Consider the following 26,687-nt stretch of genomic DNA (forward strand, 5'->3'; position numbering starts at 1 on the left):
CAGTAGTAATTTGGGAAAGTTTTGTGCTTGAACATCTAAAGCAACAGATCAATGTTTATAAGTGAATGATACGATATTCATAAGAGAGCGAAGCGATGATATGAGCTTCAGGCCCTGTGTCACGGATCTGTGCGCTGACAGGATCTGTCTTTATTACGCACTCTCGCGGCTTGACACCTGGAAGAAGCCAAGTACAGCGCCAGTGGTTTGAGCGCACGCCTGGTCACAGGCCGTCCCCCTCTGGAAGTGACCGAGAGCAGCTCCCCGGCGCTGCCCGGCCGTGCGGGAGGGGTGTGCGCTGCCCCGCTGCCCTGCCCTGCCCTGCAGTGCCCCGCCGATAAAAGCGCGGCGCTGCGGGCGCGGCGGGGCGATGGAGGCGGGGGCCGGGCGGGCGCTGCTGGCCGCCGCGGGGCTGCTGTCGGCGCTCAGCGCCGCGGGCACGCTGTTCCTGCTGGCGCAGTGGCGGGAGCTCGGCGCGGCGCTGCGGGAGCTGGAGGCGGCCGGGAACGGCTCCGTGCGGGGGCCGCCGCCCGTGCCCGCGCCCGCCGCCCGCACCAAGCGCAGCCGCTGCGGGGAGCGCGCCCGCGGCCACGCGAGAGCCGACGGCGACGAGATGCTGCTGATGCTCACCTACTCCATGGTGCCGGTACGGGGGGTCGGGACGGCCGCGGCTCGTCCCGCCGGCAGCGCCGGGAGCGCAGCCAACGCGCCGGGCGGACGCTCCCGTTTGCTCCCGCTCCCGCCGCGGCCGCTTCCCCTGGAGCGAACGCACGCCCCCGATGCTCTGTGAACGCCGGAGCTGCCGGGCCACGGAGCTTGCAGGGTGCCATCCGCATTCATAAACGAGGGTTCCACAAAGGGAGGGAAGTTGGGGTTTAGTGAAATTCCCAGCGTTCGCGGTTTTTTAAAACTAACGCCACTAACAGAACCCCCGCGTGTTCTGCGCTGTTCGGCATCTCAACACGAGGCGCTGGACATCACCTGACATCGCCTTGAAACTGATAATGCCCTTCCAGCAAGTGTTACATGTGAGGTGGTGTTTGATGGATCAGGAGAACTCTATGTCCTTTCTCTGGCAGAACAGCACTTTTTTTTGCACATCAGTTAAAAAATGATCTTGCTCAGTAGGAACTAATGTCATGTATTTGAAAAATTACACAGGTTGTATAGCTGAAAAATCTTGAATAGATTGAAAAGCTTTTGAGTTTTGAGCTAGAAGAAATGCAAGAAAAATATTACTGTTGAGGGAACCTTAGTGGAAACTGTCACAGTGAGGATTGTAGGTCTAGGCGCACAGAAGTGTAACTCAGGCTCTTACTCATGTATTAATATTTCTGGTTTAAAAATTATATACAGCAAATACATCTTCAGTCATGTTGTAATGGCATTTTTGTTAATACTTTTGCAATCCCCATTTTACACTGATAACTCCATTAATACTAGGGATAGTGACAGTGTCAAGCACAGGTGTTCAGAGCATGGAGTCTTGATAATGACATTGTTTAGGGTTTAGAATAATTTTTTTTTAAAGCCCTTTAAGTCATTGTGCTTTGAATTTGGAATTTGCAGTACGAGACTTCTGCAAAAACTAAAAATCTGTAAAATTACATGGTTTTGTACTCAAAACTGTCTTTTAAATAACTTCTCTTAGGAACTCATCCCTGACTTTGGCAGCTGCAGCTTGTTTTGCTGTGATATAAATTGCTTCTTTGAGTCCAAAAGATCCACAAATAAAGTTTTTGGGGAAAGGCTTCTGATTCTGACAGGGCTTGAAGACAGTTAGTGCCATTTACTGCTAGGTGCTCAGACGGGATCGTTAGTTGCAGGTGAGTGTCTGGATAATTTGGACAGTGGCCATTAAATGTGCTACTCTGCTGTCAATAGGTACCATGTATGGATTGCATGAATTTTATTGCTCTCTCCAAATAGCACTGAGCACAGTTTGTGTATTTGAACAGCACATGGCCAGACTGAGCACCTGTGCCTCTAAATGTCCACTGTGACCACTGCTGTGTGTGATGTGCTTCATTTAAATCTGAGTATCCTGCAGGGAGCTGCTTGGGAGGGTTTGATGCCTTTTTATTCTAACTCCCATCAAACATTTTTTCATTCTGGCCACTGCTCAGGAGAGTGTGTAACTGTGTGCAGAATCACTTGCTCAAGGGGATAAAAGTCCTTAGAAAAATATTCAAGCACCCCTCCTCCCACTCCTGCTTTTCTGCACTTTGAATCTAACTCCTACTACTGTAATTTGAAGACTCAGCTACTTTTGTAGTGTGAGACAAAGTTCCTCAGAGTTGGTGGGATGGCCCCTGCTACACTGGTGCCCCTGTTGAATTGTGGCCTGGGCAGGTTCTCTCTGGCAGGGGAGGCATTTCTGCAGGGCCACTGCAGGTTTCAGTGTCCCACTGCCCTGCACAACCCCTGCTTTCTGTTGTGCCCACTGTTCATGAATCTTGGAAGTAACGACAGGCATCAAAAATCATGTTAGCTTTAATAATATTTTTAAATGCTTGAAAACGTTTAAACATTAACAGCTTTGAAAAATGTATTTTTTGTCCAGGGCCTCTTATTTAAGTATATGTATATTTATTTTGTAAGAGAGTAAAAATAAGAAATTGGCAAATCTGCTGCTGCAGAAAGGCTGATGGGAGGGTAACAGGCCAGTAAGATTCAAAGTGTGATTTAAGACAGTGCAAAAGATGGTGGCTACCAATTTGAATAATATCTAATAGTTTAGGCTTTTTTGTTTTGTTTTTGTATTTATATTTTTATTTTCCCACCATTTCTCCATGAGAAAAGTAAGATTTTAGCGTTTAAATACGATATTTTTATCTGCAGCTGTTCTTTGTGATGACGCTGGCTGTGAATGCTCTGCTCATCTTTCATAGCTGGAGGTTCTGTCACGGGCTATTTGCACTTCTTGAGGGCCATGTTTTTTAACTGCCACCTGAGTTGCACTGACTGGTAAAAGCAATGCTGCTGAGATAATTGGAAGACTCCAAAGCAGGCTGTAATCACTTCAACAACCTCAACAGAACTATTTAAATTACGATGCAGTTAGAATTGGAGTGCACATGGACAATGTGCATTTTACAAAATACAGGGTAGGAGCCAAGTGTTTTTGAGGACTGTGAGGGGAAAGAAAACAAGCATACCCTGATATTCAAAACCAGTTAGCACTTCTCAGCTAATTTAAATTGAGTCTAAAATTTTAAATTTACTTTTCCAGTACAGTCTGGAATCAGCACAATCTCAGTATCAGAACTGGAACTCATTGTCAAATATGGTTTGGTTTTGCAGCAAAAGGATACTTTCCATCAAACTAATTGTACTATATTTGAGTCTGTTAGATTTGGCAGCTGAAACTAATGATGCATTAGTTTTAAAGATAATGATTGACAGTGGCAAAAAACCTTGCTAGGATTAAACTTCATTCTGCCTTTCAGGTTGCCTTGCACTTGTTCCTTCTGTCTGTTGGGACTAGTGCATTCCATTAATTATAAATAGAGTAATTGTACATAGATCAGCAAATTTGCGGCTCTGGGTAAATGGTTCATGCATTATCACACTATGCACAGCCCTGAAATACTGACCCTTTATTTTCTGGCTATAAACATTGTAGACTTTCCCACAGAGAGCTGAGGGACTTCCAGCTTTCATGGTCATATTTTTATTTCTGCTCTTTGTTTTGATGAGTCACAAAATGTTTTAGTGTTGACTCTCATTATGCAGGATATGTAATGTGAATGTTTGCCCAGACAAGGACTGTGTATTTTGTAAAGATGACTCCTCTATCGATAAATTTTAGTCTACTCTAGATTAAAAGCATCTTTATGAATGTGTCTTCCGGCTTGGTTTAATAAAGCCTTGTCCTTTTGTTTGAATTATTTTGAGTGGATGAAGGTCCATTTCAAAATTTCACATCTTGGTTATTCAAAGAAATTGCCAGTTTGGAACACAAGTCATCTTTCTCCTTGGATATGCTACATTAGAAAAGTTTCCATCAGTTAATACAAACATAAAAATAAAATTGAATGTAGTTTTTATTGGCTGATACTAGATTTTAATACCTTCTACTGATAGAGTCCATGCATGGACAAACACACGTGTTCCAGTAATGTGTGAAATTTAATGGCTAAGTGATACATGGAGTTGTCTGCCCAATATTTTATTCACATTTTCAGTAAGGATTCAATGGAGGTCTATTGAAGAGAGTCCTATGAGAGAAACACTGCCCAAAAAGATGGATGGTGTCACAGTGTTAAAGTATTCTGAATAGCTTATTCTAATAAACACAGAGGGCCACTTGTATCTTTGGGTTTGGGATTATGTCTGTAGGTAAAGTGAACCAGATACTTTTATGAAGTACATTGTTTTCAACTTTAATTTCTTTGCAATATTAGGTCCAAGTGATGGTGGATTTGTGTAACAGCACTAAAGGGATATGCTTAACAGGTATGTTTGCTGCCTTAAGCATTACAGCTGTGGTACCTCCAGGAACACAGAAATATCTGTCTTCAAAGAACCTGAGTCAAGAACTGTGCCAAAAACCTGCTATTTATCAGAATTTTAAAGAAGATTAGTATGTACCACTTTGGAACTTCTCTGTACTCTCTTAATACAAATGCTGGAATTTAAGGAGCTCAGTTGATGCTACTTGGAGCCATTTCTCTTTCATGTAATTTTCATAAGCAGATCTTTTAGACTTGGATGTTTAAAATACCGGTTTAGTCATAATATTTTTGTGTATGTCACACTTCAGGCCTAACACAGGAGGAACATGCAGGGGGTAGAAAATTGCTCCCATTGTTACAGCTGCAGTGGAGCAGTGGCACTTAGTGACCTCGTGTTCCTCAGCTGCAGGATGTCTCACATGTCACCAGAGAGACCTGGAGCTGCTGATGGCTCAGTCACGAGAAGGTGTGGAAAGTTTTGTGGGGTTTTGGTGAAGAGTCTCCGGGAGTAGCCAATTTAACAGCTATGGTCCAGCTTTGAGGTCTGTCACAGAATGAGTTGTCTTCCGTTTGGAAATGAGAAGGTTAGAAAGAAGACAGTTTTTATGAGTTAAAGAAAATGCTTCACTTGCTGTCTGGTTTGAATTTTCAAATGGCAATAAGGTCCATTTGACTCAACTGATTAAACATAAATGAGAATTACCACTGTACACACAGATGTTAAATAATATTTCTGAAGTTGTACATCACTTCTGATTTCAACAGCGGCTGAACCACAGCCAGCCTAAGTTTTGGATTTTTTGGGCTTCAGACTTGTGAAGTCATGTTACTTGGTGCCTTTTGCACCTTTTTCTCTCTTAACACCATTAAATGAGTGGCTTTCTCTGCTGTAGGCCTCAATGACATCTGTTGCTTTTCAAGCACCTTTGTTACGTATGTTACACTTGTACAAGGAGCCTCAGCTTTAGGGATGAGGAAGTAATTCAATGCACTAATGGATGTAACAGTGTGGGAGAAATGGCCATTTACTGGAAAACTGGCAGAAAGATGTTACTGCCTGTACTGATTAAAAGGGATGATTCCTATAATGGCACGGTAAAATGGTTTTCACTTTACCTATAATGCTTTGTAATTAATGCTGAAAATTGCTATCTTTAGGGAAATCTAGTAATTACTGTCATTTTCTGTTATTAAAAAAGTTTGGTTGAAAACAGAGGGTACTTTGGCTGGATAAAAATGTTCACAGAGTTAATTTGGTTCTTTAATTGCAACTGTCCCCTTTGTATTCTCCAAGTGGTTTTCCGATTTTAAATTATTTTTTTAATGTGTATTGGGCATCACAGATGATAAATCAAAAACATGTTCTGGTTAATCTTTCTCTACTCTTGCCTGCCATGCTTCCTTCTCTTTAGGGCCCTACATCTGAGCTATGTAAGAGAGTGAGACAGATTACAAGTTGCTGAATGACTGAAGCAAGTCCAATTTCTAAACGTACCAACCAGTTTCTGTGGGAAGCTCAATCCAGACTAGAGAACTAACCCATGTGAAAAGCCTGACTGATGATAGGATGAGAAGACTTTTTTTTTTTTTTTCCTATTTCAATAGTCTGAGTCCTGAACTGCAGTATCTGTAAAACATAGAGAAGTGCGGCATGTGTATTATGTGTATTTCCAACAGGATTTTAAATTGTGACATTCATCAGCATTGTAAAGCCAATATTCTTCCACTGGAACAGGTTTTTGGAGAACACTTACATAAAGGAAATAAGACTGTCTTGCATCCATGGCTTTGTGAAGGCACCAAAGCCCCTGAGAGTGAGGTTACATTGCAGAGGTTGTTGCCAAACCTTTATCAATTGAAATTTGAAAAAGAAAAACATGTATACGTAAATGTATTACTCTTTTGCTAAGTCTGAGTTACTGTTAATGTTCAGATAGTTATTTATAATACAAAACAGTTAGATAGATGTTAATTTTGAAATATAAGGAATTTTCTTACACTTCTACTTTTCTGATCTAGTGCTAATCAGTTCTGTTTGGAAGTGCTTTGTTTTCTTGCTAGGTTTAACTCACCATTTCTTCTTTCTTGTGGCTTTGTTTCCTCCCTCTTTTCATAGGCCCCCCAGGACCCCCAGGTAAGATACTTGGACAATTGCAGTAACATTTGGGGGTAATTGAACCAGTTGCTGGTACAAAATATTGAAATACAGAAATGTATCTTTCACAAAATTGTCTTCCTTTGCTAATTAGATTAAGGGAGGGTTGAATGACTACCTGCCTTTATAGTGCTTGTATTTAAATCAGTTCATGCCTCTTCTGAGAGAGGGGAGGTTTTAGATATTTTAATTTTCTAGCGGAGGATGTGGAACGTTTGATCAAAACCAAATTAAGATGTTTAAGTAGCATCTAGGTGAAGAGATGGATTTATATATTAACCTTCCAAGGAAATGGATATTATAATTTCACACTAAAACCATTTAAATAAAATATTGGATACTGATCACACCCTCCCACCTCCCCCATAACTTCCCCTCCTTTCTTATTTCGCTCAGCAGTTGCAAGGCTGTCTTATGCATGGTTACTTGTTTTCTTTCTGTGCTGCTTAACCTGTGGGTCTGCTTGGAGTAATCCTCTGTATCAGAAAAGTATGAGCTATGTTTTGCTAGGGTTTAAATACATATAAACGTGCTGCATGTAAATATAGTAGATTTCAGGGTAACTTGCATCCAACAGTGAAAATTCAGTTATGCTCCTTGGTTTGACCAGGACCTCCTGGGCTTGATGGACTGCCTGGCTACAATGGATCAGATGGAATCCCAGGAACTCCAGGACAAAAGGGAGAACCGGGAATAAATGGAAAAAGAGGAAAAACAGGTACAGTTTCCCTTCATATTAGGTTATAATGCTGCATTGAAATCCAAAGAAATTACAGCTATCAAGTTAAATATTGGTGAAAAATATAACTGCAGTGAGTATGGTTTGTAGTAAAAATATTAATTGGTGCTTAATACTGGAGCAGTGCACTTGATACCGAAATGGTTTTTATTTCTAGGTTTGCCAGGACCAAAAGGGGATCAAGGACAGAAAGGAGAACCGGGAGAAAGGGGTTTACCTGGCAAGGATGGTATGCCAGGAGGAAAAGGTACAAGAGGAGCCAAGGGAGAAAAGGGGGATGCAAACAATGTTGTGATACTAGAAGGTATGGAAAAGTGCTCTTGGGAGTTCTCTTGTAACAGTGTGCTTGACAGAAAAAGATATGCTCTGCTTCTGAAGCATGAATGTGATCTGCAAGGGCAGGACCAACCTGTGTAAATATGGTTTATATACACAGGGAAGTCTGAGTATTGCTATACCCAGGAGATTGTTCTCTTTGCAAGGCAAGTCTTCACAAAAACCTTTCTGCTTGGCCTTTGGGTTGAGGTGTAAATGAATTTCACCCTTTCCAGAATGCTTTCATACAGTTGACTTCCTGCTGCTCTTTATTTCGGTGTAGCTTTATTTTTCTGTTAGAAAATGAGGGGCAGATTTCCACTCAGGAATATGTGAAGCAGCCAAATACAAGCTGTGTAAAATTAGGAGCGTAGCATCTGAAGCTGTAACTGTCTAATGGGCCTGTAATCCAGACAGATAAAATGCATTGCTGTCCTACTCCTTGTGAAGCTCTCTCTGGCTCACCTTCTAACAAATAGCATTTCAGAGAGTTCATTGCACCATGTTCTGTGGTCGAACCTCTTAAGAAAGAGAGATGTTCTGAGGATGTCCTGTGGACACATACAGTTCTCTGCAGGTTTCCTGCTGCCTGGGGAAGGGCTGTGTCTGACCCTGTGTTTTGTACACAGGTACAAAAGGTGAGCCTGGACCACCTGGGCCCCCTGGACCTCCTGGACCGCCAGGGCCTCCAGGTAAACGTAAAGGTAAAGCCAAAGCAGAGCTCCAGGAGAACATCTACAGCAGCAAATGCACAGGTTAGTGCTTTCCAGTGTTCTCTTCCACGTTATGAACAGGTTCAAAATTAAATCATTGCTTCAAGGTTCACAAAACAGTAAGCATGAGTTTAGTTTTGCTGGCATCACTAGAACTGCAAAAGCTTAAAGCTGAACATGTGCTGAGGTGCTTTGCTGAAGTATGGTTTGAATAAGGCAGCATGTTACCTTCACGTCAGTCTTTTAATTTTGTTTTGCTAATGCTCAGGCAAAGTATTTACAAGTGGTGTTTTCTATTAGATGGGATACATTTGGAAAGTAAAACAAATGCAGTTGAAATTTTTGGCTTTTAAATAATGAATTTTTAATTTTAGATGTAAAAATAAACCCCTGATTTGGGACATTGAAGTGTCAGAACAGAGCCCAGAGAGCCTCCTTACAATGGACAGGAGAGCTGGAGCAGAAATCTCATCCTGTTTGAAATTCAGAAACGCATGAACTGCTGTACGAGATAATTGGGCCATTTGCTCAGGTGGCCTCTTTTCAAGTGTTGAGACAAACTGAAATGCTTTGGAGGATAAGCTCTCTGATGGATTTCTGATGGATTTTAAATCGCAGCGTGAAAATGGGAATTACACTCAAATAACTCTGCAAAGATGACATCTTTCCCAATGAGCTTTTATGTTTTATGACTCAGCGAGCCGTGAGATATTATTAACAAAATTCAATGAATAATCCAGATTTTGTAATTAAATATTCATCTCTCTTTAAAGGAAAGAGAATACATATGCTGAATTACAACTGTAATTAACTTATTGCATAAGAATACAAGCTTGGCTTTTTCAAAATAAATTTTGAATCTGGTAAAACTTAATTTCTTCAAGAGAAGAGAATAATTAGTTGGAAGTGCAGATATATCTTTTCTTTGTGGTACTGTTAGTGAATTCTGAAAGAAACAAAATATCTCTGCTCCATCCTTCCCACCTTCCCCCAACAGACCAAATGAATAGTTTTAATGACTTTTAAACTCCATTAACTCTCAACCAGAATGTTTTATGAGAGGAATCAAAAGGATATTAATCTTGGTTTTTGATGGAAAGAAACTAGTGAAAATTTCCCATAAGAATCTCTGATTGAAAAATGTCTCTTTAATTTTAGTTGATTTCTAACCCATGCAGCTGGAGATATTGCAAATATTCTCAAAGGCAAATAGTGCACTCAGCTCTGGTACAAACACTGACCTGGCCCTTGGCTATCCTATAGTTTTAGATAAACTGCTGTACAGGGAACTGCTCCTTCAGTCAAATGCAACTGAAGCCCAAGAAAAATCAACGTGTGCATTGCAATTTATAATTTCTGCTGAGTGATTTTGTTTTTTGAAATATTCTGGAAGTATTTTGGGATCAGAAGCTGGAAGGGGATCTCGAGGGATTGGTAAATTCTAGCTGTAGGCATTCAGCTTACCATGGCTGGGGGGACTGTTTGTGCCTTAATTGGAGACACACTGTGATCACTTGCAAACTTTCAGTATCATCTCACCAAATGCCCTAGATAATGGATGGGAGAAATACATGTTGTTCTTGCTCCATCTTGGAGTAGTTTTCTTCTGCATGAACAAAAGGAGGATATGACCTAAAGGAGAAAACAACAATGCACTATTATCTGTCCTTTCTTTCCTGAATGTCATGGTACCCTTTCAGCATTACTTTATATTTTTTCCTATTTTTAACTACCTTTGTCACTTAAACTTCATCACAGACATGTAAATCCTAGAAATATACTAGAAGGCAACAATGAAAATGCAAGTCTAAAAAATTTGCAGTGCCAAGCAGTGCGAAATGCTGGAGATAAAAGTTAAGAATGGAATTAGAAAACAAGGCTACAATGAAACCAGCAAAAAGCTGAGAACTGTCTCTGTGGTTTTTCATTCCAAGCAAACTGAAATGTGTCACATTGTTTTAAGGGCAGAGGAGATACCTGGCTTTATAGAAAGGGTCCATAAATAATTTAATTCAGGCATTGTTTTAGCAGTGAATGCTAAGAGAAAATCCAGCCAGTTACACCTTAAATTGTTGCGGGGTGGGGAAAAATATTTCCAGGTGTTTGATTCTAATGCGAACCATTTCTACATGTGTAAATAATGTAATGTGTCATTTCCCTTAGTATCTCATCCTGCTTCTTTAGTGGCATGGATGCCAGCCTTTCGTGGCGTTATGTACTCAGCGCATGTGTTAGTGTTTTACTGCTCTCGGGCATTAACTGCATGAGCACAACTTTCTGTGCTGCCTACAGGATCCACCCTCTCTGCTGCTCTGTGGAGATTTGTGCGTGAAGGTTTTGAGTTTAACAACTCCTTCCCAAGAAAATGCTTTTGGTCTTACTACTAAATCAGCCATTTTCCAGCTATCTCAGCTGTCTGAAGTTATCTCATGAAAAGGACAACTCTCTCTTCCTAAGTGGCTACTAAGAAATTCACAGCTAAGGAACTAAATGTTGATTTAATTAGTTACTCCTCGAAGTTGACTGTCTGCCTGAACACTTTATTTCCCTGGCAGAAGTGAGAGCAAGTCTTTTCTTATCTCATTTTTTGACCACACAAAGCTAAGCATTTTATTCTTCCAGATAAAGCAAAATCCCAGTTGTCATTCATTTAGTGAAGTCACTGATGTGCCCATCTCTCATGTCAAATAAGGTAAAATGTGTCATTTTTCTCTTTTTCCCTCCACCCTAGGTGAGACATGTGCTGTACCAAATGATGATACCATCGCTGGAAAGGCTGAAGACAGAATCCCAGGCCCTTCAAAAAAAGCTGGTAACCTGCTACAAAGTGTGGCTCAAGTGCTACCTTCTCTCTTAGTGTCACAGATCATGGACATGTGGTTTTTTTCCTCCACTAGAATGTGTCATAACGTCTGTAGGAAGTCCTGTTCACTTTGTCAGTGTACAGCAAACGTTTGGAACTTGGATGAGGGAACCTGCAAACATAAGTGATGAAAGGATTTGGCTCACCATGCATTTTTCAGGTATTTTTAGTAGCAGTCACTGACCAAAAATCTGTTATCTTGACATTGCTTCCTTAATCCCTTCAACCTAAACTCATGAGTTTTCACCCACATCTTTTTCAGAATATTTTCCATATTACCTTTTTAATACTTGACTATATCTATGGTTGTAGGCATTTGTAGTATCTTTAGACATTTTCAGAGTCAACATTAGATTTTGAAAATAGTTTGCTGTTTTTTTTTTTTTTTTTTTTTTTTTTTTTCCCCACCAAATCCAAGTTTAAATGTCTACTGTTTGTGGCTTTTTATCCTTTTCTTTCAAGAGTTTCTGCTTCCTATGGCTTTACTTCCCTAAATTATAGCTTGGAGTTTTGCCTTTTCGTTTAGCTAGGCATGAAAATGAGTCAAATGCTGTATAAGCTACATTTAGAGCAGGAAAATGTCCAGGACCTAAGTGGGAAAAGGAAATATTTCTGCACACGCAGCTGTTCAGAATGAGGGCACATTAGGTCTGTGGGAAGCAGGCTCTTGATCATCTTCTCTAGAGATTATTTTATGTCTCTGGATTCTTTTTTTCACATTCCAGTAAGTTGAAAATACAAATAAAATTGTTTGTCAGGTAATTGATTGAGATGCACTTTCAGTAAAGACTGAACTTTAGGGCAGAGATGTCAAAATCAGATGAACCAAATGGTAGTCTTTCTTTCTTTTTTCAATGTTTTTCCCCTTTGTTTAGGAAACTACATAAAAGAATATGAAAATTCCAATGCCTTGCTGAATGACAGCTACAGGATCATTAACATCACAGGATTCTTTCATGGATGTGGTCATGCAGTACAAAACAACTATCTGTACTATCAGAAGGGAGGAACCAATGTCATTCTGAAGTAAGTCAAAGCTGGTTGGCCTGAGACAAATGAAGTTGTGAAAGGAGTGATGGGTTAGAGTGCCAGAGCTGAACCTCAGAAAAGAGGAGAAATCTTCTTGTAGCATTTTGTTTCTTTTTGGTCCTACCTAAACAGGAAGAATGGAGGAATGGTTCAGAGCTCTTTCCAGAACAGAGTAACTCTTTATTTCCAATCTGTAACTAGAATATGGGCCACCAGCCTCCCAATTTGTGTGTGCAGATGTGGGAAGAGGAAAACTGGGGGAGTAGCTCAGCACCACTACTCTGCTGTGACAATTCTTTAGGCATTGTTCAGCCTATGCCTCAGGGGTTCACCTCTGCATTTACCATGTTACAGAGCAATAGGTCCCAGGATGAATAAGATCCTGTGTGCAGAGAGGACAACAGATTCTCCCCTTGGCTATCCTGGGATCTGACAGTTCTATTGAACATTACATTGCTGTGGGTGTTCTTCAACTTGGATTCTTTGCTGTGCTCATAATCACAGGAAAGAAATGAGAACTGACTCAGGAATTTGCTACCAGAAGAAAGGATTAGATTTAGAAGAGTAAGCTGTGCATCTACCTGCAACTGAGTCAGAAGTGGTTCAGCTGCAGTGTGGGAGGTGTAGGTGGGCGGTTTTGTGACCATGGCCCACTCATGAAACTTGGCTTTACAGAGCCCTTGCTGTGCTCTGCTCTGGTTGGCAGCAGCAGGGAATGCTGCTGGCACAGAGGGATGCACTGAGGCACCTGCTGAGGACAGGGCGACCTGGAGAATTGCACATTCCACTGGGGAGGAGTGGCTCCAGTGTTTGATTTCCTCATAATAAGAACTATCTACTACTTTCCTGATATATCTCCCTGAACTGGAACTGGGAATTACATCTCTCGTTTCAGTTTCTAGTGAGGACAGAGACAAACAATACAAATCAACCTCAAAATCTCACCTTGTGGGAACAGCCAAAGACAGTCCAAGGGCAAGTGAAAGATTGCTTGTGCTTTCAAGTTCTTACAAAACTCTGATGTCTGAGCCAAGAACATTTACTATACTTTGATGTCTGTTCCCAAGCAGGTGTGAGTGCCGCCTTCCTATATTCATGTGGATGCCAAGGAATGTGAGCAAGCTGCAAGGATTCTATAATATTTATTCTGCCAAGCACAGGCTCACTTTTTGGCAGCCTCCTTCAAACATCTTTCAGCTTTTTCCCTGGTGGGCTGCAAAAACCATCACTGTTTAAGCAATGCAATGATAGGGCAGAGATTGCTCACCTTTTTGCTTGCATACCATTAATCGGGAAATGCCTTTGTGTACAGATGAAGACAAACTATTTGTAGAATTTTCAAATCCTCTCAAGGATCTGCTGAGAAGTGGCCTTTCTGTTCTGTTCTTCACTCTTCAGCACAGAATGAGGCACTACAGATTCTGTGACAGTGAAGTCCGTGAATCTGGCCTTCATAAAAGCTTCTGGGAGTTGTATTTTTTTTTAATGAAAGTATAGGTGAGGATCTGCTTAGTCCATTTTGCAAACGTTGAAAAAAACATTCGAAAGAAATTTCTCATCATATTTAAAAGGTGGTAAAACTAGGTTTGTCTGACCCTCGGCAGGTTTTCTCATGATGGTCCAACTACCAACATTGTGATAATTTCATTCTTTTTACTTTGTTTCATAACATGCTTTACTATTCCTGTCATTTTTGATTGACTTCCTCGATATTAGTGATCAGAAAAGTGTTTGTAGCTTGAGTTCTGGTGGTTGATGAAACTATTAGATTATATCTTGTTATTTACCCCAAGATGTGAGAAGATTAAAGAATTTCAGAACCATTTGGAATTCCAGGCTGGATTGTCCTGTCTGGGGGAGCCCAAGAGAACCTAGGAATGAAACCTCACTTTTTTGCTCCCTTCAGGATTTTCACATACAACAGGAAAAGATGGGGTGTGGTGTGCTGCAGAATTTGTGTATTTCTAATGAATCTTGAGATGCTTTCTATCTTGTTGGCTTTTTATAGAAAAGAATCCTGAAAAGGATCTGCATTTCTGAGCAACTAATCCTGTTAAGGGCTGTCCTTCTAGCCCTTGCAAGAGGTTGTTTATTTACAGATGTGAAGCAATTAACAAGATTAAAAGCGTTGACACGTATTTCCCAAATCTCCTCCGGCCTTTAACTGTTTTTAATATTGCACATGCATGCTGCTGGAATATGGAGTTGCTGCAGATGTGAGTTTTACAAAACCTGAGGGGAATGATCTAAGTTGGTTATTCCTGACTTTCTTAGGATGATTCTTCCTACATATGCTATCAATGCTGTTTAAACACAAAAAATTACTCTTCCAGTATTGTATGTTCCTGGATCTGAAGTGTTCCTGTGATTAAGCCTCTCTTTTCAGAAAAAATACTTGCAAGTGTAGCAGATTCCTTTATTGAGTAGTATTTTTCCGTCCTCTATTTGAAGCATGGAGCTATACAGTGAGAGTGAAGTCAGACACTGAAACGTGCTTCTTCGCAGAGGGCGTTATTTAAAAAGATAAAGCCGCACTCTCCCTGCCCTTGCTGAATCCCAGTGTTATTGGGTGATTAAATGCTGACAGCAGATGTGTCTTAGGAGATGATTACCCTCCTAGACCAGCAGAGGAACATGATTTAGCTGCTCAATGCTCCTGCCCTCAGATTATCCACCTATTAAGGAATTTCAAGGAATAAAAACAATTTTATACATCAGAGACGGAAGTATTCAGGCTGTCTCATTGAGGTGAGCATAAGGTCGCAATCCTGGCTCTGCAAAAGTAGATTTTTTTATTCCTTTGATGTCTACTTGAGTAAATCACCACATTATCTGAGCTGTTTTCATCAGAGGAACTCTAAGACTAGGTGAAGCTGCCCAGAATTCCTGCTGCTTTGGTCAATCACATTTTCTCCCTTTAGCTCCCACCTAGTCCAAAGCAGATTTTGAATAGATTCCATTTCCCAATTTTGGGCCTTCACCCGGTATCCAGTTCTTTTTCATATGATTCCTTTATTATCATCCTAGAGATAATAAAGCTCATAGACTAAATTAAAGTGAAACCTACCAAAGCAAATCCAGGCTCTTGTGCACCTTTCAGATTGGTTATTACTCTGTAATTTTCTCCTGGTGTTTTGGACTGTTCTTTGAGAACTTAATCTTAAAAGACATCAGAATGGTCCTTGAAGAAGTATTTTCAACACCTCTATCAGTGACTCACCAGCCCGTGTGTGTGATGAGCTCTGATTACCTGTACTCAACCCTTGCTGTATCTCGTTTCAGATTCGGGCTCGATAATGCCTCGCTGGGCGCCCTGCTCATCAAAAATGCCTTACACCACGGCCGGAACTACCTCTTCTCTAACTCCAAGACCTATTTCAACATAGCAGTGGATGAGAAGGGACTTTGGATTATATACGCCTCCAGCACTGACGAAAATATAATGGTAGCACACGTTGATGAAGAAAAGTTCTCAGTCATTCGACACATCAATACCACCTATCCTAAGTCCAAGGCTGGTAATGCATTCATAGCATGTGGCATTCTGTACGTTACTGACACTAAGGACATGACAGTAAGTTTTGCTTTTGATTTACTGAAAGGGACGCAGATTGATGCAAGGTTTGAGTTACGGTCTTCACAGTCTGTTCTTGCAATGCTTTCGTACAGCCTGCGAGACAAGAATTTGTACACGTGGGAGAACGGGAGCTTAATGGTGTACCCAGTCCATTTTGGCAGGTGAATGTATTTCTACATGCCACCTTTGGCTAGAAGATCTATTTAAAACTCTATGACATACATAGGGGTCTCTTTACTTGAGATAATTTTCTGTTTGCTGATGGTGGTTTGAGTATAAAGGGAGAATTTGGTATGAAAGGGAGGTCAGGTGCCTTTGTATAAACACACATCAATTACATAGGCCATCCTTTTTTAAAGAAAAAAAAAAATCTTGTTCACTATTACAGCTGGCACACAGCATAGACATACTTTTGTTTTCCCCATTATTCAGCTGATAATTGTGTCTAATGTACATTGATTATTCCACGGTCATGCGCTCAGCAGAGACTATTTGTAACTTTTATTTACAATCACCTTCTCTGCAATCATTTTCTAGTCAGTCATAATGGTCTAATATAAACATCTAAATAATGAACTTTTGTGTACAAATACCTTTGTCACTTTCCTTTAATTTCCAGGGATTCTCTGTCACCATTTTTTTCTGGAAAAATGTTTAAAGCTGTTAAAAATAATGGGAATGGAAATACTTGTTTAAATAAGAAAAAAAAGCAGAAAGCTTAAAATTTGACAAGTCAAATCAAGTGTTAATAATCAAAAGCACAATCCAGCTAAAGTAAAGGAAAATGGGAGTAGTGACATTAAATACTGAATACACATGAATTGTATTTCTTAAGTGGAGAGCTGAATGAAAAGTATCAAGGTTTTAATTTTAAAGACGTAACCTTTATGATTAAAATTTCATTTTTAACAGTATTTGAGCTTCCTGTGTTGCTGCAGACTCTTCCTTGGCTCTCATCGCCACATATGCTACACCAGTATAACTTGCCCGTAACTTTTTAATTACAGTAAGGTATATTTCTAAAATAAAATGTCCCCCCATTCATCCATACAAATGAAGTCATAAATGAAGGGTATACTTTTTTGTCGCTATTTTTAGAACATTATACTACTTAGTGACTTAATCTGTTGTTAACCATAAGTCAGAGACTGCCAATTCACATTCAAATTTTTGAGAGTTAGAGGTGAGAAATAATAGGAACTTTTTGATTTTAATTTTGTTCTGGTATTCCAGATTTATAAAATTAACATTGGAACAAAAATCTCTACTGTTGTTTTATGTATCTAGACTCAAAATCACCTTCTTGGAAAACCCCTGCATGAACTTCTAAGCTGCCTCTGCATATTGCTAAAGTTCATGGAATGCACCCAAATACTTAGAAGCAAAGCATTATTTAAATCCTGAACTGCACTGAGCTGTTTAATACCTGTGTGATCCAGGCCCTGCCAAAGGGATTAATGAATTTAGGAAAGTCTGTGCCTGCAGAACCTTGTCTAGCATATGTGCTGGAAGGATTCCTCTGCTGCAGCTAAGCTCCAGTGTGTGACACAGGGATGGCTGGGCTCTTCTCAGGATACTTGCTAAGGCCCTGCATGCTAAGGAGAGAGATGCAGAAGGGAACAAAAAATCCTAATTAATACTTTGAACTAGTATATACATCAAAACTCACAGACTAACAGTTCTATCTATACCTGTATAAAGAGTGTGACACTCTTGTGGGCTGCTTGTGACTTTTGTGGGTGGTGTGGGGGTTTTGGTTGGTAGGTTTTTTTCATGTTTGTTTGATTGTGGTGTTTCAAAAATTGAACTGTGGTACTAATAAAGTAAACATTTTCAGCTAAAATACCCCCAAAGTTAGCAATATATTCAGGCAAACACAGTTCAAGTCAGATGTGATATTTTTTAGGTAATGTACTTATCTCAAAGCATCTGTGTAACACGGTTGAGACACTTGGATCAACCTCTTGGAGAAGGAAGGCCAGGAAATTCTACCTCTTTTCCTCTTCTTGCAGCTGTGGAACTTAATTCTGTTAACCTTGTACCTCTCAAGAATAGCTGAAAATAAAATGTAAACAGCTAATTTTTTTATTTCGGTACGGTGAGGTCTGAGGTCAAGTTAAAGCTAACTCAGGAAGTATCCAGTCAATGAATTGGAGATTTAGATAAATCTGTTTAAATATAAGGAAGAGTTCTAGAATTATCTGTTCCATGAAATAAAAGTAATTTATTTAACTTACAAAGGGAAAACTAAGCAGTGACATTTACCCTTCCTTCTCTTCATACTTCTACTTCAGAGGCTCCAATTTAAAATCACCTTTGGAGAAAGGTGCTTTTTATTCTAGTATATCTTACAATACAGCACAGACATCAAAATTTCATTGGAGGAATAAAGACGATTTGTTAACATTTAAATACACAGACATCCATTCCAGTCCTTGAAGAACATATTTTTTGTTTACAACAGAAAAATACATCTGACAACAGTAGCTAGTTATATTACAAGCAAACAATATTGAACTCTGCATAGTTTATACAATATACTCTGGTAATAATTTAATTACCAGTTTTATCCACTATTTACTAGCTGGCCACATAAAGCCTGACATTCATCTGAAATGTGGCATTATATGTTCCATTGGTATTTTCTTAACAGCTTCATTTAATGAAGTATTTTCTGGACAAATGATTTTCAAAACTAAAAGCTGACTAGAATGCTGGATGTCTTCACTACAAACATTTAGTGCTTACAATACATTCCTAAAGTAAAGGCAGGTGTCCAATAGAAAACATAGCTCAGAAAGAAAGGAAAATACTGTGCAAATTAAACCCCATCGCAGTTAAAAATGTGTTGATGTGCAAGTTACAGTATCAACTGTGCAATAATACTAACTCAGCATAAAGTGATACATCTCTCACAGTACGTCCTTGATTGCACATGTTCCACAGCGTTTGCATCCATTACACTTTCTGCAGAAATCAAATACACTGAGTACCCTTAATTAAAACTAAACTATTTTACAATGAGAAGTTGTATACATGCTTCATTTAGTGGGAAAAACTGGAATAAAAGTAATCAGAATCACGTCAGAAACGCTTACTGACTTGTAAAGCCACAGTGCTTGTGAAGTGACTGACAGCTGTCAGGATCTTTACTACACTCACACAATGCAGCTTGTGGGTTACTGAGCAATAACCCTCCCACGACCAACAATACTGGGTTGAATTCCTTGCTTTTACAATCCAGTACATGCATTTCCACCCCAGTGATCCTTATGGGCATATTCAAAATATGCCTGTTGTGAAAGTGTTCCTTTTCTCCTCATAATACTTAATGCTGCAGTAACTGCTTTGAAAGGAAACACAATGTTTTCTTTCCACAGTGCACATCACTGTGTTTTTAGCTACTTATAGGGACATTATAGAAACCAGGATTAGCTCACAGAATGCTACAGAATGTCAAAAATGCCTGAAGGTACATTGAAAGCATTGGGAAGAACCCTCATTTTCAGCGTGCCATCTGCTCCACAGGAGAAGATACGATTGCCCTGCACAGTTTCAATCTGGGTGACACCAGCACCAATATTTCTGAAAAGGGATTGCTTAGCATGTTCATTTTTAAATGAATGAATTAAATTGTAGCCAGTCAGTCTCCACACCTGTATCAAAAGAATGACAAAAGGAGATGAATGTTAAAGGATGTTTGCATTTTCCCCCCTAATGTTTTAGATTCCTGGCTGTTCTAAACTCTGTTCAGCAAAGATAAAAGATTTTTTTTTTGCTGCCTCATTGCAACAATTACTACAAGTCTAAGAGTCTTGAGAGGCTCCTGATGCAGTGTAAGGCTGCCTTACTGTGGACCAGCTGGGTATTGGACAGGGTGAAGCCTCCCTGTGTTACCTGAACAGAGTCCTCCTCCCAGCTTCCCCCCATGAAAGCTGCAGAAATGGACAGGTTACATTTTCAAGATGACTACTGTCAGCTTTCCAGCAGCTGGAAATGCTTTCCTGCTAAGGAATGCTGCAGACAGTAAGCTGCACAATTAATAAGCATGCAGAGGGGTAGGAAGCACAGCTGCCTGTTGTGTCCTAAGTAGCAGGAGCCCCACTGAGGCCACAAAAGCCCCTCTTACACAGTCGTCGGGCTAAAGGAAATTCACCTTCTCTTTACCATGCTGTATTTCCTTCCTTTAGTATTCAGGTAAAATACCCCTTAAAACAGGGACTGTATTTCTGGTTTGTTTTTTGGTTTTTTATTTTGTTTGCTTGTTTTCATGTTGGTGTTTGTTTCTTGCTACTCTGACCTCTCAGTAGCTGTCTGGGGCTACAGCATCAGGTGAAAAAATAGAACTCAGTGATACAGAAACTTTACACAATGGAGCTGAGCGCCTCCTGTGTTACAAAGAAATGTCCAAGGCAAAGCCAGAACATTTTTAAGTGAGAGAAAAGCAAAGGTAAGATTTCAGAACCATGCAGTTTGCCTCATCCACTTAAAAACAGTCGCACTACCTTAAAAAGACTATTCTTTAGTGCAGGACAAAACCTACTTACTTTATAAATCTGCCAGTATATTTCAGTTTACATTGTAAATGTAAAGCAAGCAGGCTGTACATCAAGTGTAGGTTTGGGGGTTTGTTTCTGTTTTGTTACTGCATTTATCTGGCTGTTTAACTATGACAATACACTACTTCAGCCAAACACCCTCCTCCAGAACCCAGCTCCTTCATCTGGCCTTACCTTCATGTTGCCTTCGGCTGAGCCCGTAACAAAATAGTCCTCGGAAGGATCCAGTGCAAGGGCCTTAACAGCTGACTCGTGTGCTTGGAAGGTGAAAAGGATTTGCCTCTGTCTGATGTCAAAGATGCAGATGTATCCCTTCCTACCTCCAGAAATGAGCAGTTGATGCTTGGGTGCATACTGAAGAACTGTGGCACCGTGGTCATGACAAGTGAAGGCTGAAGAAGAAGGATGTCAGAATTGAATACATTTGAAACTGTAAGTAGCTCTCAATCTTAAAATGCATTTCTTCTATAAATTGCTATCTGAATGTTTTATAACTTTGCAGACACATTCCTTCAAACGGGTAATGTCTTACCAGCTGACAGCTTATTGCTCTCATAAGAGATACCTACATCTAATGCACAAGAAAGCATGATGTACAGTCTAAGTTATTTTAGAACACAGGGTCATATCTGGATTTAAAATTTGAGAAAATATATTCTATTCTAAATATTCTATATTCTAAACTATTCTATTATGTTCTTTCTTCATACTTTTCCATATAGAGCAGATTGACATCATGCTAGAGAACATACAGAACCAGTCTGCTGCATTTCTTAGTGTGCAACACAAACTTAGACCTGCTCCCCAGCCTAAGGTTCTCCCCTGGCCCCAAATACACACACAATCTGTATTTCCTTAGTCAGTGGGAAGCAGAGGTTTAATTTTCACCGCAGTACTTACCATGTATAAGACTGTTACCAGATGAAACCAAGGTGTCCCAGAGGCACACATTTCTGAGGGAGAAAAACCCAAAATCATTATGGCCTATTGCCAGGTGATTCATGGGGTAACATGATGCCAGAAGTGTTCACATTTTATGTCAGTCTAGAAGGCAGATTTGAATCCTCTGTAGTCATTGGAGAGCACTTGCAAAGAACTAAGTTTTAATTCTTTTCTTCATTCTTTCATGCTTCTTAGTGAAACTACACCTTCTACTGTTAAAATGTGTACCTATCAAAGGCTGTGTCAAATAATTACAGATGTTTTTCATTTCAGAGAAAAAGAATTATCCTTCTTTCCTGAACAGACTTCTACCCCCAGCAACAGCATCATGGCAAAGTAGCTGTGTTTGTTTACAACTTGAGAAAACTGGTTAACTATTGACCACTCCTCACACAAACTAAACTTGGAAGCAAGCAACTGTAGAAATGATATTCAAAGAAATTATCTGGCCAAGTTCAAGCTGTAACAAAATTTAGAATAATGAGCCTTAAAATGTCACCAACACATTAATGCCCAAGAGCTTAGCAAGTTAAGGGAGATAAGTAGTTTTGAAATTCTTCACTGTCTCTTTAAACACACCTGTTATCATTGGATTGTCCCGATGTAGCAACTAGACTTGAAGAGGTTATAAATGCAAAGTCACTTGTGGTTTTACTGTGGCACTGCCAACTCTATTAAAAACAAGACAAACAGAAAAGTGCAATCTTACCAATTGTTATTTGCATCAGAAGTAACTACAGTCAGTCTGATGTCAGTGATAACAGAACACAAAGAGTCTTTGAAACAAAGCTTAAAAACTGACAGTTTGAAAGTGAGAATGGAATGATGGATAAAATCCAGTATAAAATGAAAAGATTCTACAGTAAGTGACAAAGAACAAATCCACAGGATAGTGTATGACAACAGCCTGAGCTTTAAATTAAGCATGGTCTTCATGTTAAGAACCAGTAAAATGTATTGAAGAACGTATTTTTACTAAGTTTTGGGGTTAAAAAGTCATTAGTTATGGCTCTGATTTTTAATTTAAACAAGGATAAGGTTGAATAAGTATTTGTAATTACACTGTAGCTTAAGGTATTGTGCAATTGGTTTTCCAAAGATGTATCATTGAAACTCTGCAGTTGTTTTGATGAAGCGTACCAATTAAAAAGCAGCAAAATCAAATGTATCACATTAAATTTGTATGCTTTGGGCCCGTCTCAAGTTTCAAAGACTTTGCTTTCCTCTACAATAATAATAACAACAAAAAAAATCTGTTTACTCACCAGGTAGGGCTTAGGATTTGAGGTGGTTTGGTTTACTTGCCAAATACTTAGAAAGCCTTCACCATCAGCAACACCACACTGCAAGGAACAAACTGCATTTATTAGCATGACATGGTGGTTACTGGATGCTTCATGATAGTAAACTCCTGAATTCAGGGAAAAACCCACCTGAACCACCAAACCTTGGCCTGCAAATTGAGTACCAGTAACGACGATCATCCAGTCAAAAAAAACTAGTTTAGAAGCCAAGTGAGTTCAGTGCTAATTGTTAATGATTATTTAATGATGGATGCTCTCCTGCATACTCAGTTCTTTTCTGGAAATGGAGAAAGCGTGGCAGCTTATCTTTCAAATCCTAATGTTAGATGCTAAAGCTAACAAAGGCATCGTTACTCCATGACTCTACTTGAAAATGCTTAAAAAACATAAGATGCATGACAGCATGCCATAAAAGCATGGTAAGAACAATTTTGGAAAGATTGTAGTCGTGAATGGTAAAATGACTCAGCTATATTTATCAACCAAAATGAAAAACATTTAATATTGTATAATCTATGCAGCATGCTTTGTATTTTACAAAATAATTTTAGAAATATTTTTTATATCTTCTCTTTTCAGTTGAGTTTCACAAGTTCTGCCTGAATGATCTTCACGTGAAGCACAGCAACAAGACGTACATCTTAATTTCTGACTTAAGATTGATGCCCACATAATGGTAAGATTGAAATATCTTAAAGCACAATCAAAACACATTTTTAGAATAAGTTTAAATCACATTCTATGCCACCTGAAAATAGATATACTGAGAGATACTTTATATTTCCAGCTCTTTCACCTTTACTATTTTATGGCTATGTACAGTCATGTCCAGACACCTTTAATTCTCTTTTTATAGCTTTTAACTATAATGAAGTTAAATATTTTGTCAGTAAAAATGCAGATGAGGCTTGTTGAAATAATAGAATGGGCAACATGAAAAACTGAAGAGGTAGGTATTCCTTCCAATTTTTTTCTTTCTCCACTCTTCTTTCTGCATCTCATATCCCTCATAGAGTCACTTCTGGCCAAAGCGTGTCTTTTTGTACTCTTTCTACTCTCCACTCCAGTGGAGTACACTCACAGACTTCAACTCATGGGCTGAATTATCCCTGCCTTCCAGGTTCTTCTAGGTAATGCATTCTGTGAAAACTTTATCTTGGCCAGAATGCAAAGTGGGAGGCACTTCTTGAAGATCCGTGCCTACACTGACTAACAGCTGGACTTGATGATCTTGGGGGTCTTTTCTAGCCTTAATGATTCTATTATTGATACAAGTGTGCATCTATAAAATAAGGAATGTCTGTAGGTTTGGGGTTTTTTTTAATATTTAATGTTAAAAGGTCACCTCATGAGAACACAGATTTCTGAAGAGGGAGAACAAATAGTGTGAAAATGTGGCAAATAGGATATGGGACAGCAGTGTGGAGAAGAGAAAGCAGAATAAGGGTTAGGGTTTATTATAAAGCTCCCACATGCAGCCAAAATGCAAGACACATTATCATTGTTCTAGGGCATCTTAACAGTTGTGCATGGCAGCAGATAAAATTGCTTCAGAGGTCACAGCACAACCAAACATTTCCTTTTGAATAAGAACTCCAAGCACCCCCACCCCAATACCCTGCATGTTGCACTTACCTTATTTCCCTGGGCATTGAAATACATCCTGGTCACCCTGGCATTCCCAGCCTGCTGGAAGCACACCAGCTGCTGTGGCCTGGTCCACTCAAACATTCGGACACTTCCATCTTGTGCTCCTGTAAGATCTAAGATTAAAAGATGATCATTAATAGTACAGTATTTTTTAGAAAATTACCAATTCCATATTAGTGGTTCACTTACAATACTGATGGACTGGATGTGAAGCCATTCTCTTGACGTTATTCAGATTTCTTTTAATCAGCTTTATATGAAACAAAGAAAAAAAATAATTTTGAAAAACACATAAACACACTACTCAATTTTGTTTATACTATTACTTGGTGAGTGTCCCTTAGTTAAAAAAAAAATCTATTAAGCTAACATTATTTGAATGGTCCTACATCAAAGTTCCCATAAAGAGGAAAAACACCCAGATTGTCCCATTATTTTCTATATCACAATAATTCTGTGCCACAGTATTTGAGAAAATGCTTAGCTGGCCTATCTTTTTGGCCAGATCTTGGTCACTGTTGGCCTTTTATGTCAATACTGGATTGACAGTATGATGGCTAATGCACACTAGGTGTCTCTACTAAATAACAGATGATAAACAGCCTGCTCTCCTGAGCTGCACACACAGAAGTACTCACCACACCAGCTCCAGTGCTGGTTTGCCCAGTGCCTAGCCAGGGCATGGATGGAGATGGCTGGATCTGGCTCACTCCAAATGATGGTGCAGTTGAAGGAGCCAGTGTTGTGGTAGAACCACGGAAGTCAACATCATCAGAACTGTAAAAGAACAGTGCTGCTTTAAACAAATGCTTCTTTGCTCCTAATGATATTTACTTATTTCTCAAGAGCTTAATGGCAGTGGGTAGAGGAAGTGACAATAATGAGACTATAAATTGGTAATTCCTGCACTTATGCAGTACAAATTCTTTCCAAGTGCCCCAAATCTTTGCATGTTTAATCTCAAGAGATGATCCCAATATAAGAATGTAAGCTCCCTTGAGAAGAATATTGTTGGGCTGTTCCTGTCCTGTGTGTGCAGTGTGCAGGGAGCTGGAGTACAGAGCTGCTAGCTGCAGCTGATGCATTCCCAGTTCTCAGCACAGGAATGGAGGGGACAGGAACAACCAGCATCAGCTACCACAGCTGCCCTCCACACTGCACTGATGCAAGGGAACTGCAGGCTGTCCAAGGTAGCACTTCCTTTATTATCTTATGCACCACATGGGATTTTACTTCGCTGTGCAGTGCAGGCATGCCTAAAGACAGCAATTATTATCTTGCTTTCCCTCACTTGCAAAGCAACCTGTAACCCACTGAAGAAGAGTAATTAACATTTTTGTATGCTCTATTCGTGCTTACACACGTAATATAGACGCAGCCTCACAGAAAATCAATACTCTTATTAATATAACCACAAAGAAACAATCCTACCTTTTAGACTCTCTGTCATATTCTTCCCCAATCCATATAAATGACTGAGCAGCCAGTAGAGCTGAAATATCAAGTTCTTGAACATCATGTGTAGATGCCAAAACAATTTCATTGCTGTTTGCCTATGCAGCACAAATACAAAATTTATACTAACTATAATTAAGATATTTTATTACATTTCTTGTATTATTTGAGACTTACCTGGTTAACTGCAAATGCCATTATCATATCTGATTCTTTGTGAATGATTTTTGCTTTTCCTCCAGGGTAGCCAAGATCTGCTTCAACCTACAAAACATTTAGAAAAAACTTCAATTAGCGCGAAAATCCATTTTTTAGTGGTACATTCAGAGTGCAAAAATCTACACAAAATTCATGCAAGAAAAGTTCAGTGGCCTTAGCATTGCTTCAGTAGCTAAACTTCAGACTTCTCATACTCTTTGGTGTTCTAGAAGCCAAAAGTGATATTTGAGTGTAAGAAACACAAAGTTGTGTGTGCAACACTATTTACAAGGTGTTCACTCATCCCAATTATCAGGACATCTGAAGTTAGTTCATGGATTAAAAGCCTGTCACACAGACTACACAGAACACACAGCTTCTGTTAGTCACATTAGAAAAGAAAAGCCAGTTCCACAGAACTTTTAAGAATGTGCTAGAGGTTTGGGAGAAGGGATACTACCTTGTTTTTGTGATCTTCTGCTACGCAGTTTTGTTTGACCTGCTCCACACGATCTTCTACAGACTACATAACATCACACAGTCACAAACACAAAACACATGCACAAACAAATATAAAAAAAGAATGAAACATTCCAAACTAGATTTTAAAGGCCACTCTGTCAGTAAATGATGACAAATGTATTTTTAACTTTTTATAAAAGGCACAGAAACTAAGACAGGAATCTAAACAAACTCACTTAAAATGCAATGCCTCCTAGATGAACACAAAA

General features: G+C 39.5%; 2 protein-coding genes across 4 annotated transcripts in view; one reads left to right on the forward strand and one right to left on the reverse strand.

Moving 5' to 3' along the window:
• Positions 1-556: 556 nt before the first annotated feature.
• GLDN (gliomedin) lies at positions 557-18,121 on the forward strand. Of its 3 annotated transcripts, none has more exons than XM_040077017.2 (10): positions 557-646; positions 4,407-4,458; positions 6,574-6,591; positions 7,223-7,330; positions 7,509-7,655; positions 8,296-8,421; positions 11,111-11,191; positions 11,277-11,402; positions 12,118-12,268; positions 15,554-18,121. In XM_040077017.2, the coding sequence occupies exons 1-10, from the start codon at positions 614-616 to the stop codon at positions 16,011-16,013; spliced, it is 1,302 nt and encodes a 433-aa protein (XP_039932951.1). In that variant the 5' UTR covers positions 557-613; the 3' UTR covers positions 16,014-18,121. The 3 variants fall into 3 exon arrangements, with proteins under 3 accessions (XP_039932951.1, XP_039932952.1, XP_058278316.1); XM_058422333.1 differs by lacking the exon at positions 557-646 and adding an exon at positions 4,766-4,923 and having other exon boundaries at positions 4,425-4,458; XM_040077018.2 differs by lacking the exon at positions 6,574-6,591.
• A 25-nt stretch (positions 18,122-18,146) lies between these two features.
• Positions 18,147-26,687, reverse strand: part of DMXL2 (Dmx like 2) — a 46,685-nt gene continuing 38,144 nt past the window's right edge. Inside the window, 11 exon segments of the mRNA XM_040077016.2 lie at positions 18,147-19,504; positions 20,582-20,799; positions 21,308-21,360; positions 21,929-22,020; positions 22,615-22,692; positions 24,289-24,416; positions 24,493-24,553; positions 24,942-25,080; positions 25,735-25,856; positions 25,936-26,022; positions 26,417-26,479. Of these exon segments, the coding sequence (XP_039932950.1) occupies positions 19,295-19,504; positions 20,582-20,799; positions 21,308-21,360; positions 21,929-22,020; positions 22,615-22,692; positions 24,289-24,416; positions 24,493-24,553; positions 24,942-25,080; positions 25,735-25,856; positions 25,936-26,022; positions 26,417-26,479 (1,251 nt within the window). The 3' untranslated portion in view covers positions 18,147-19,294.

Source organism: Hirundo rustica, chromosome 13, assembly GCF_015227805.2.
Source record: "Hirundo rustica isolate bHirRus1 chromosome 13, bHirRus1.pri.v3, whole genome shotgun sequence".
In the NCBI taxonomy this organism is placed as follows: Eukaryota; Metazoa; Chordata; class Aves; order Passeriformes; family Hirundinidae; genus Hirundo; species Hirundo rustica.

Coding starts and splice junctions, on each gene's coding strand:
- GLDN (XM_040077017.2), top strand. CDS start 614: ATGCTGCTGATGCTCACCTACTCCATGGTGCCG. Junction 647..4,406: donor TCACCTACTCCATGGTGCCG/GTACGGGGGGTC, acceptor TTGCAATATTAG/GTCCAAGTGATGGTGGATTT. Junction 8,422..11,110: donor CTACAGCAGCAAATGCACAG/GTTAGTGCTTTC, acceptor CCTCCACCCTAG/GTGAGACATGTGCTGTACCA.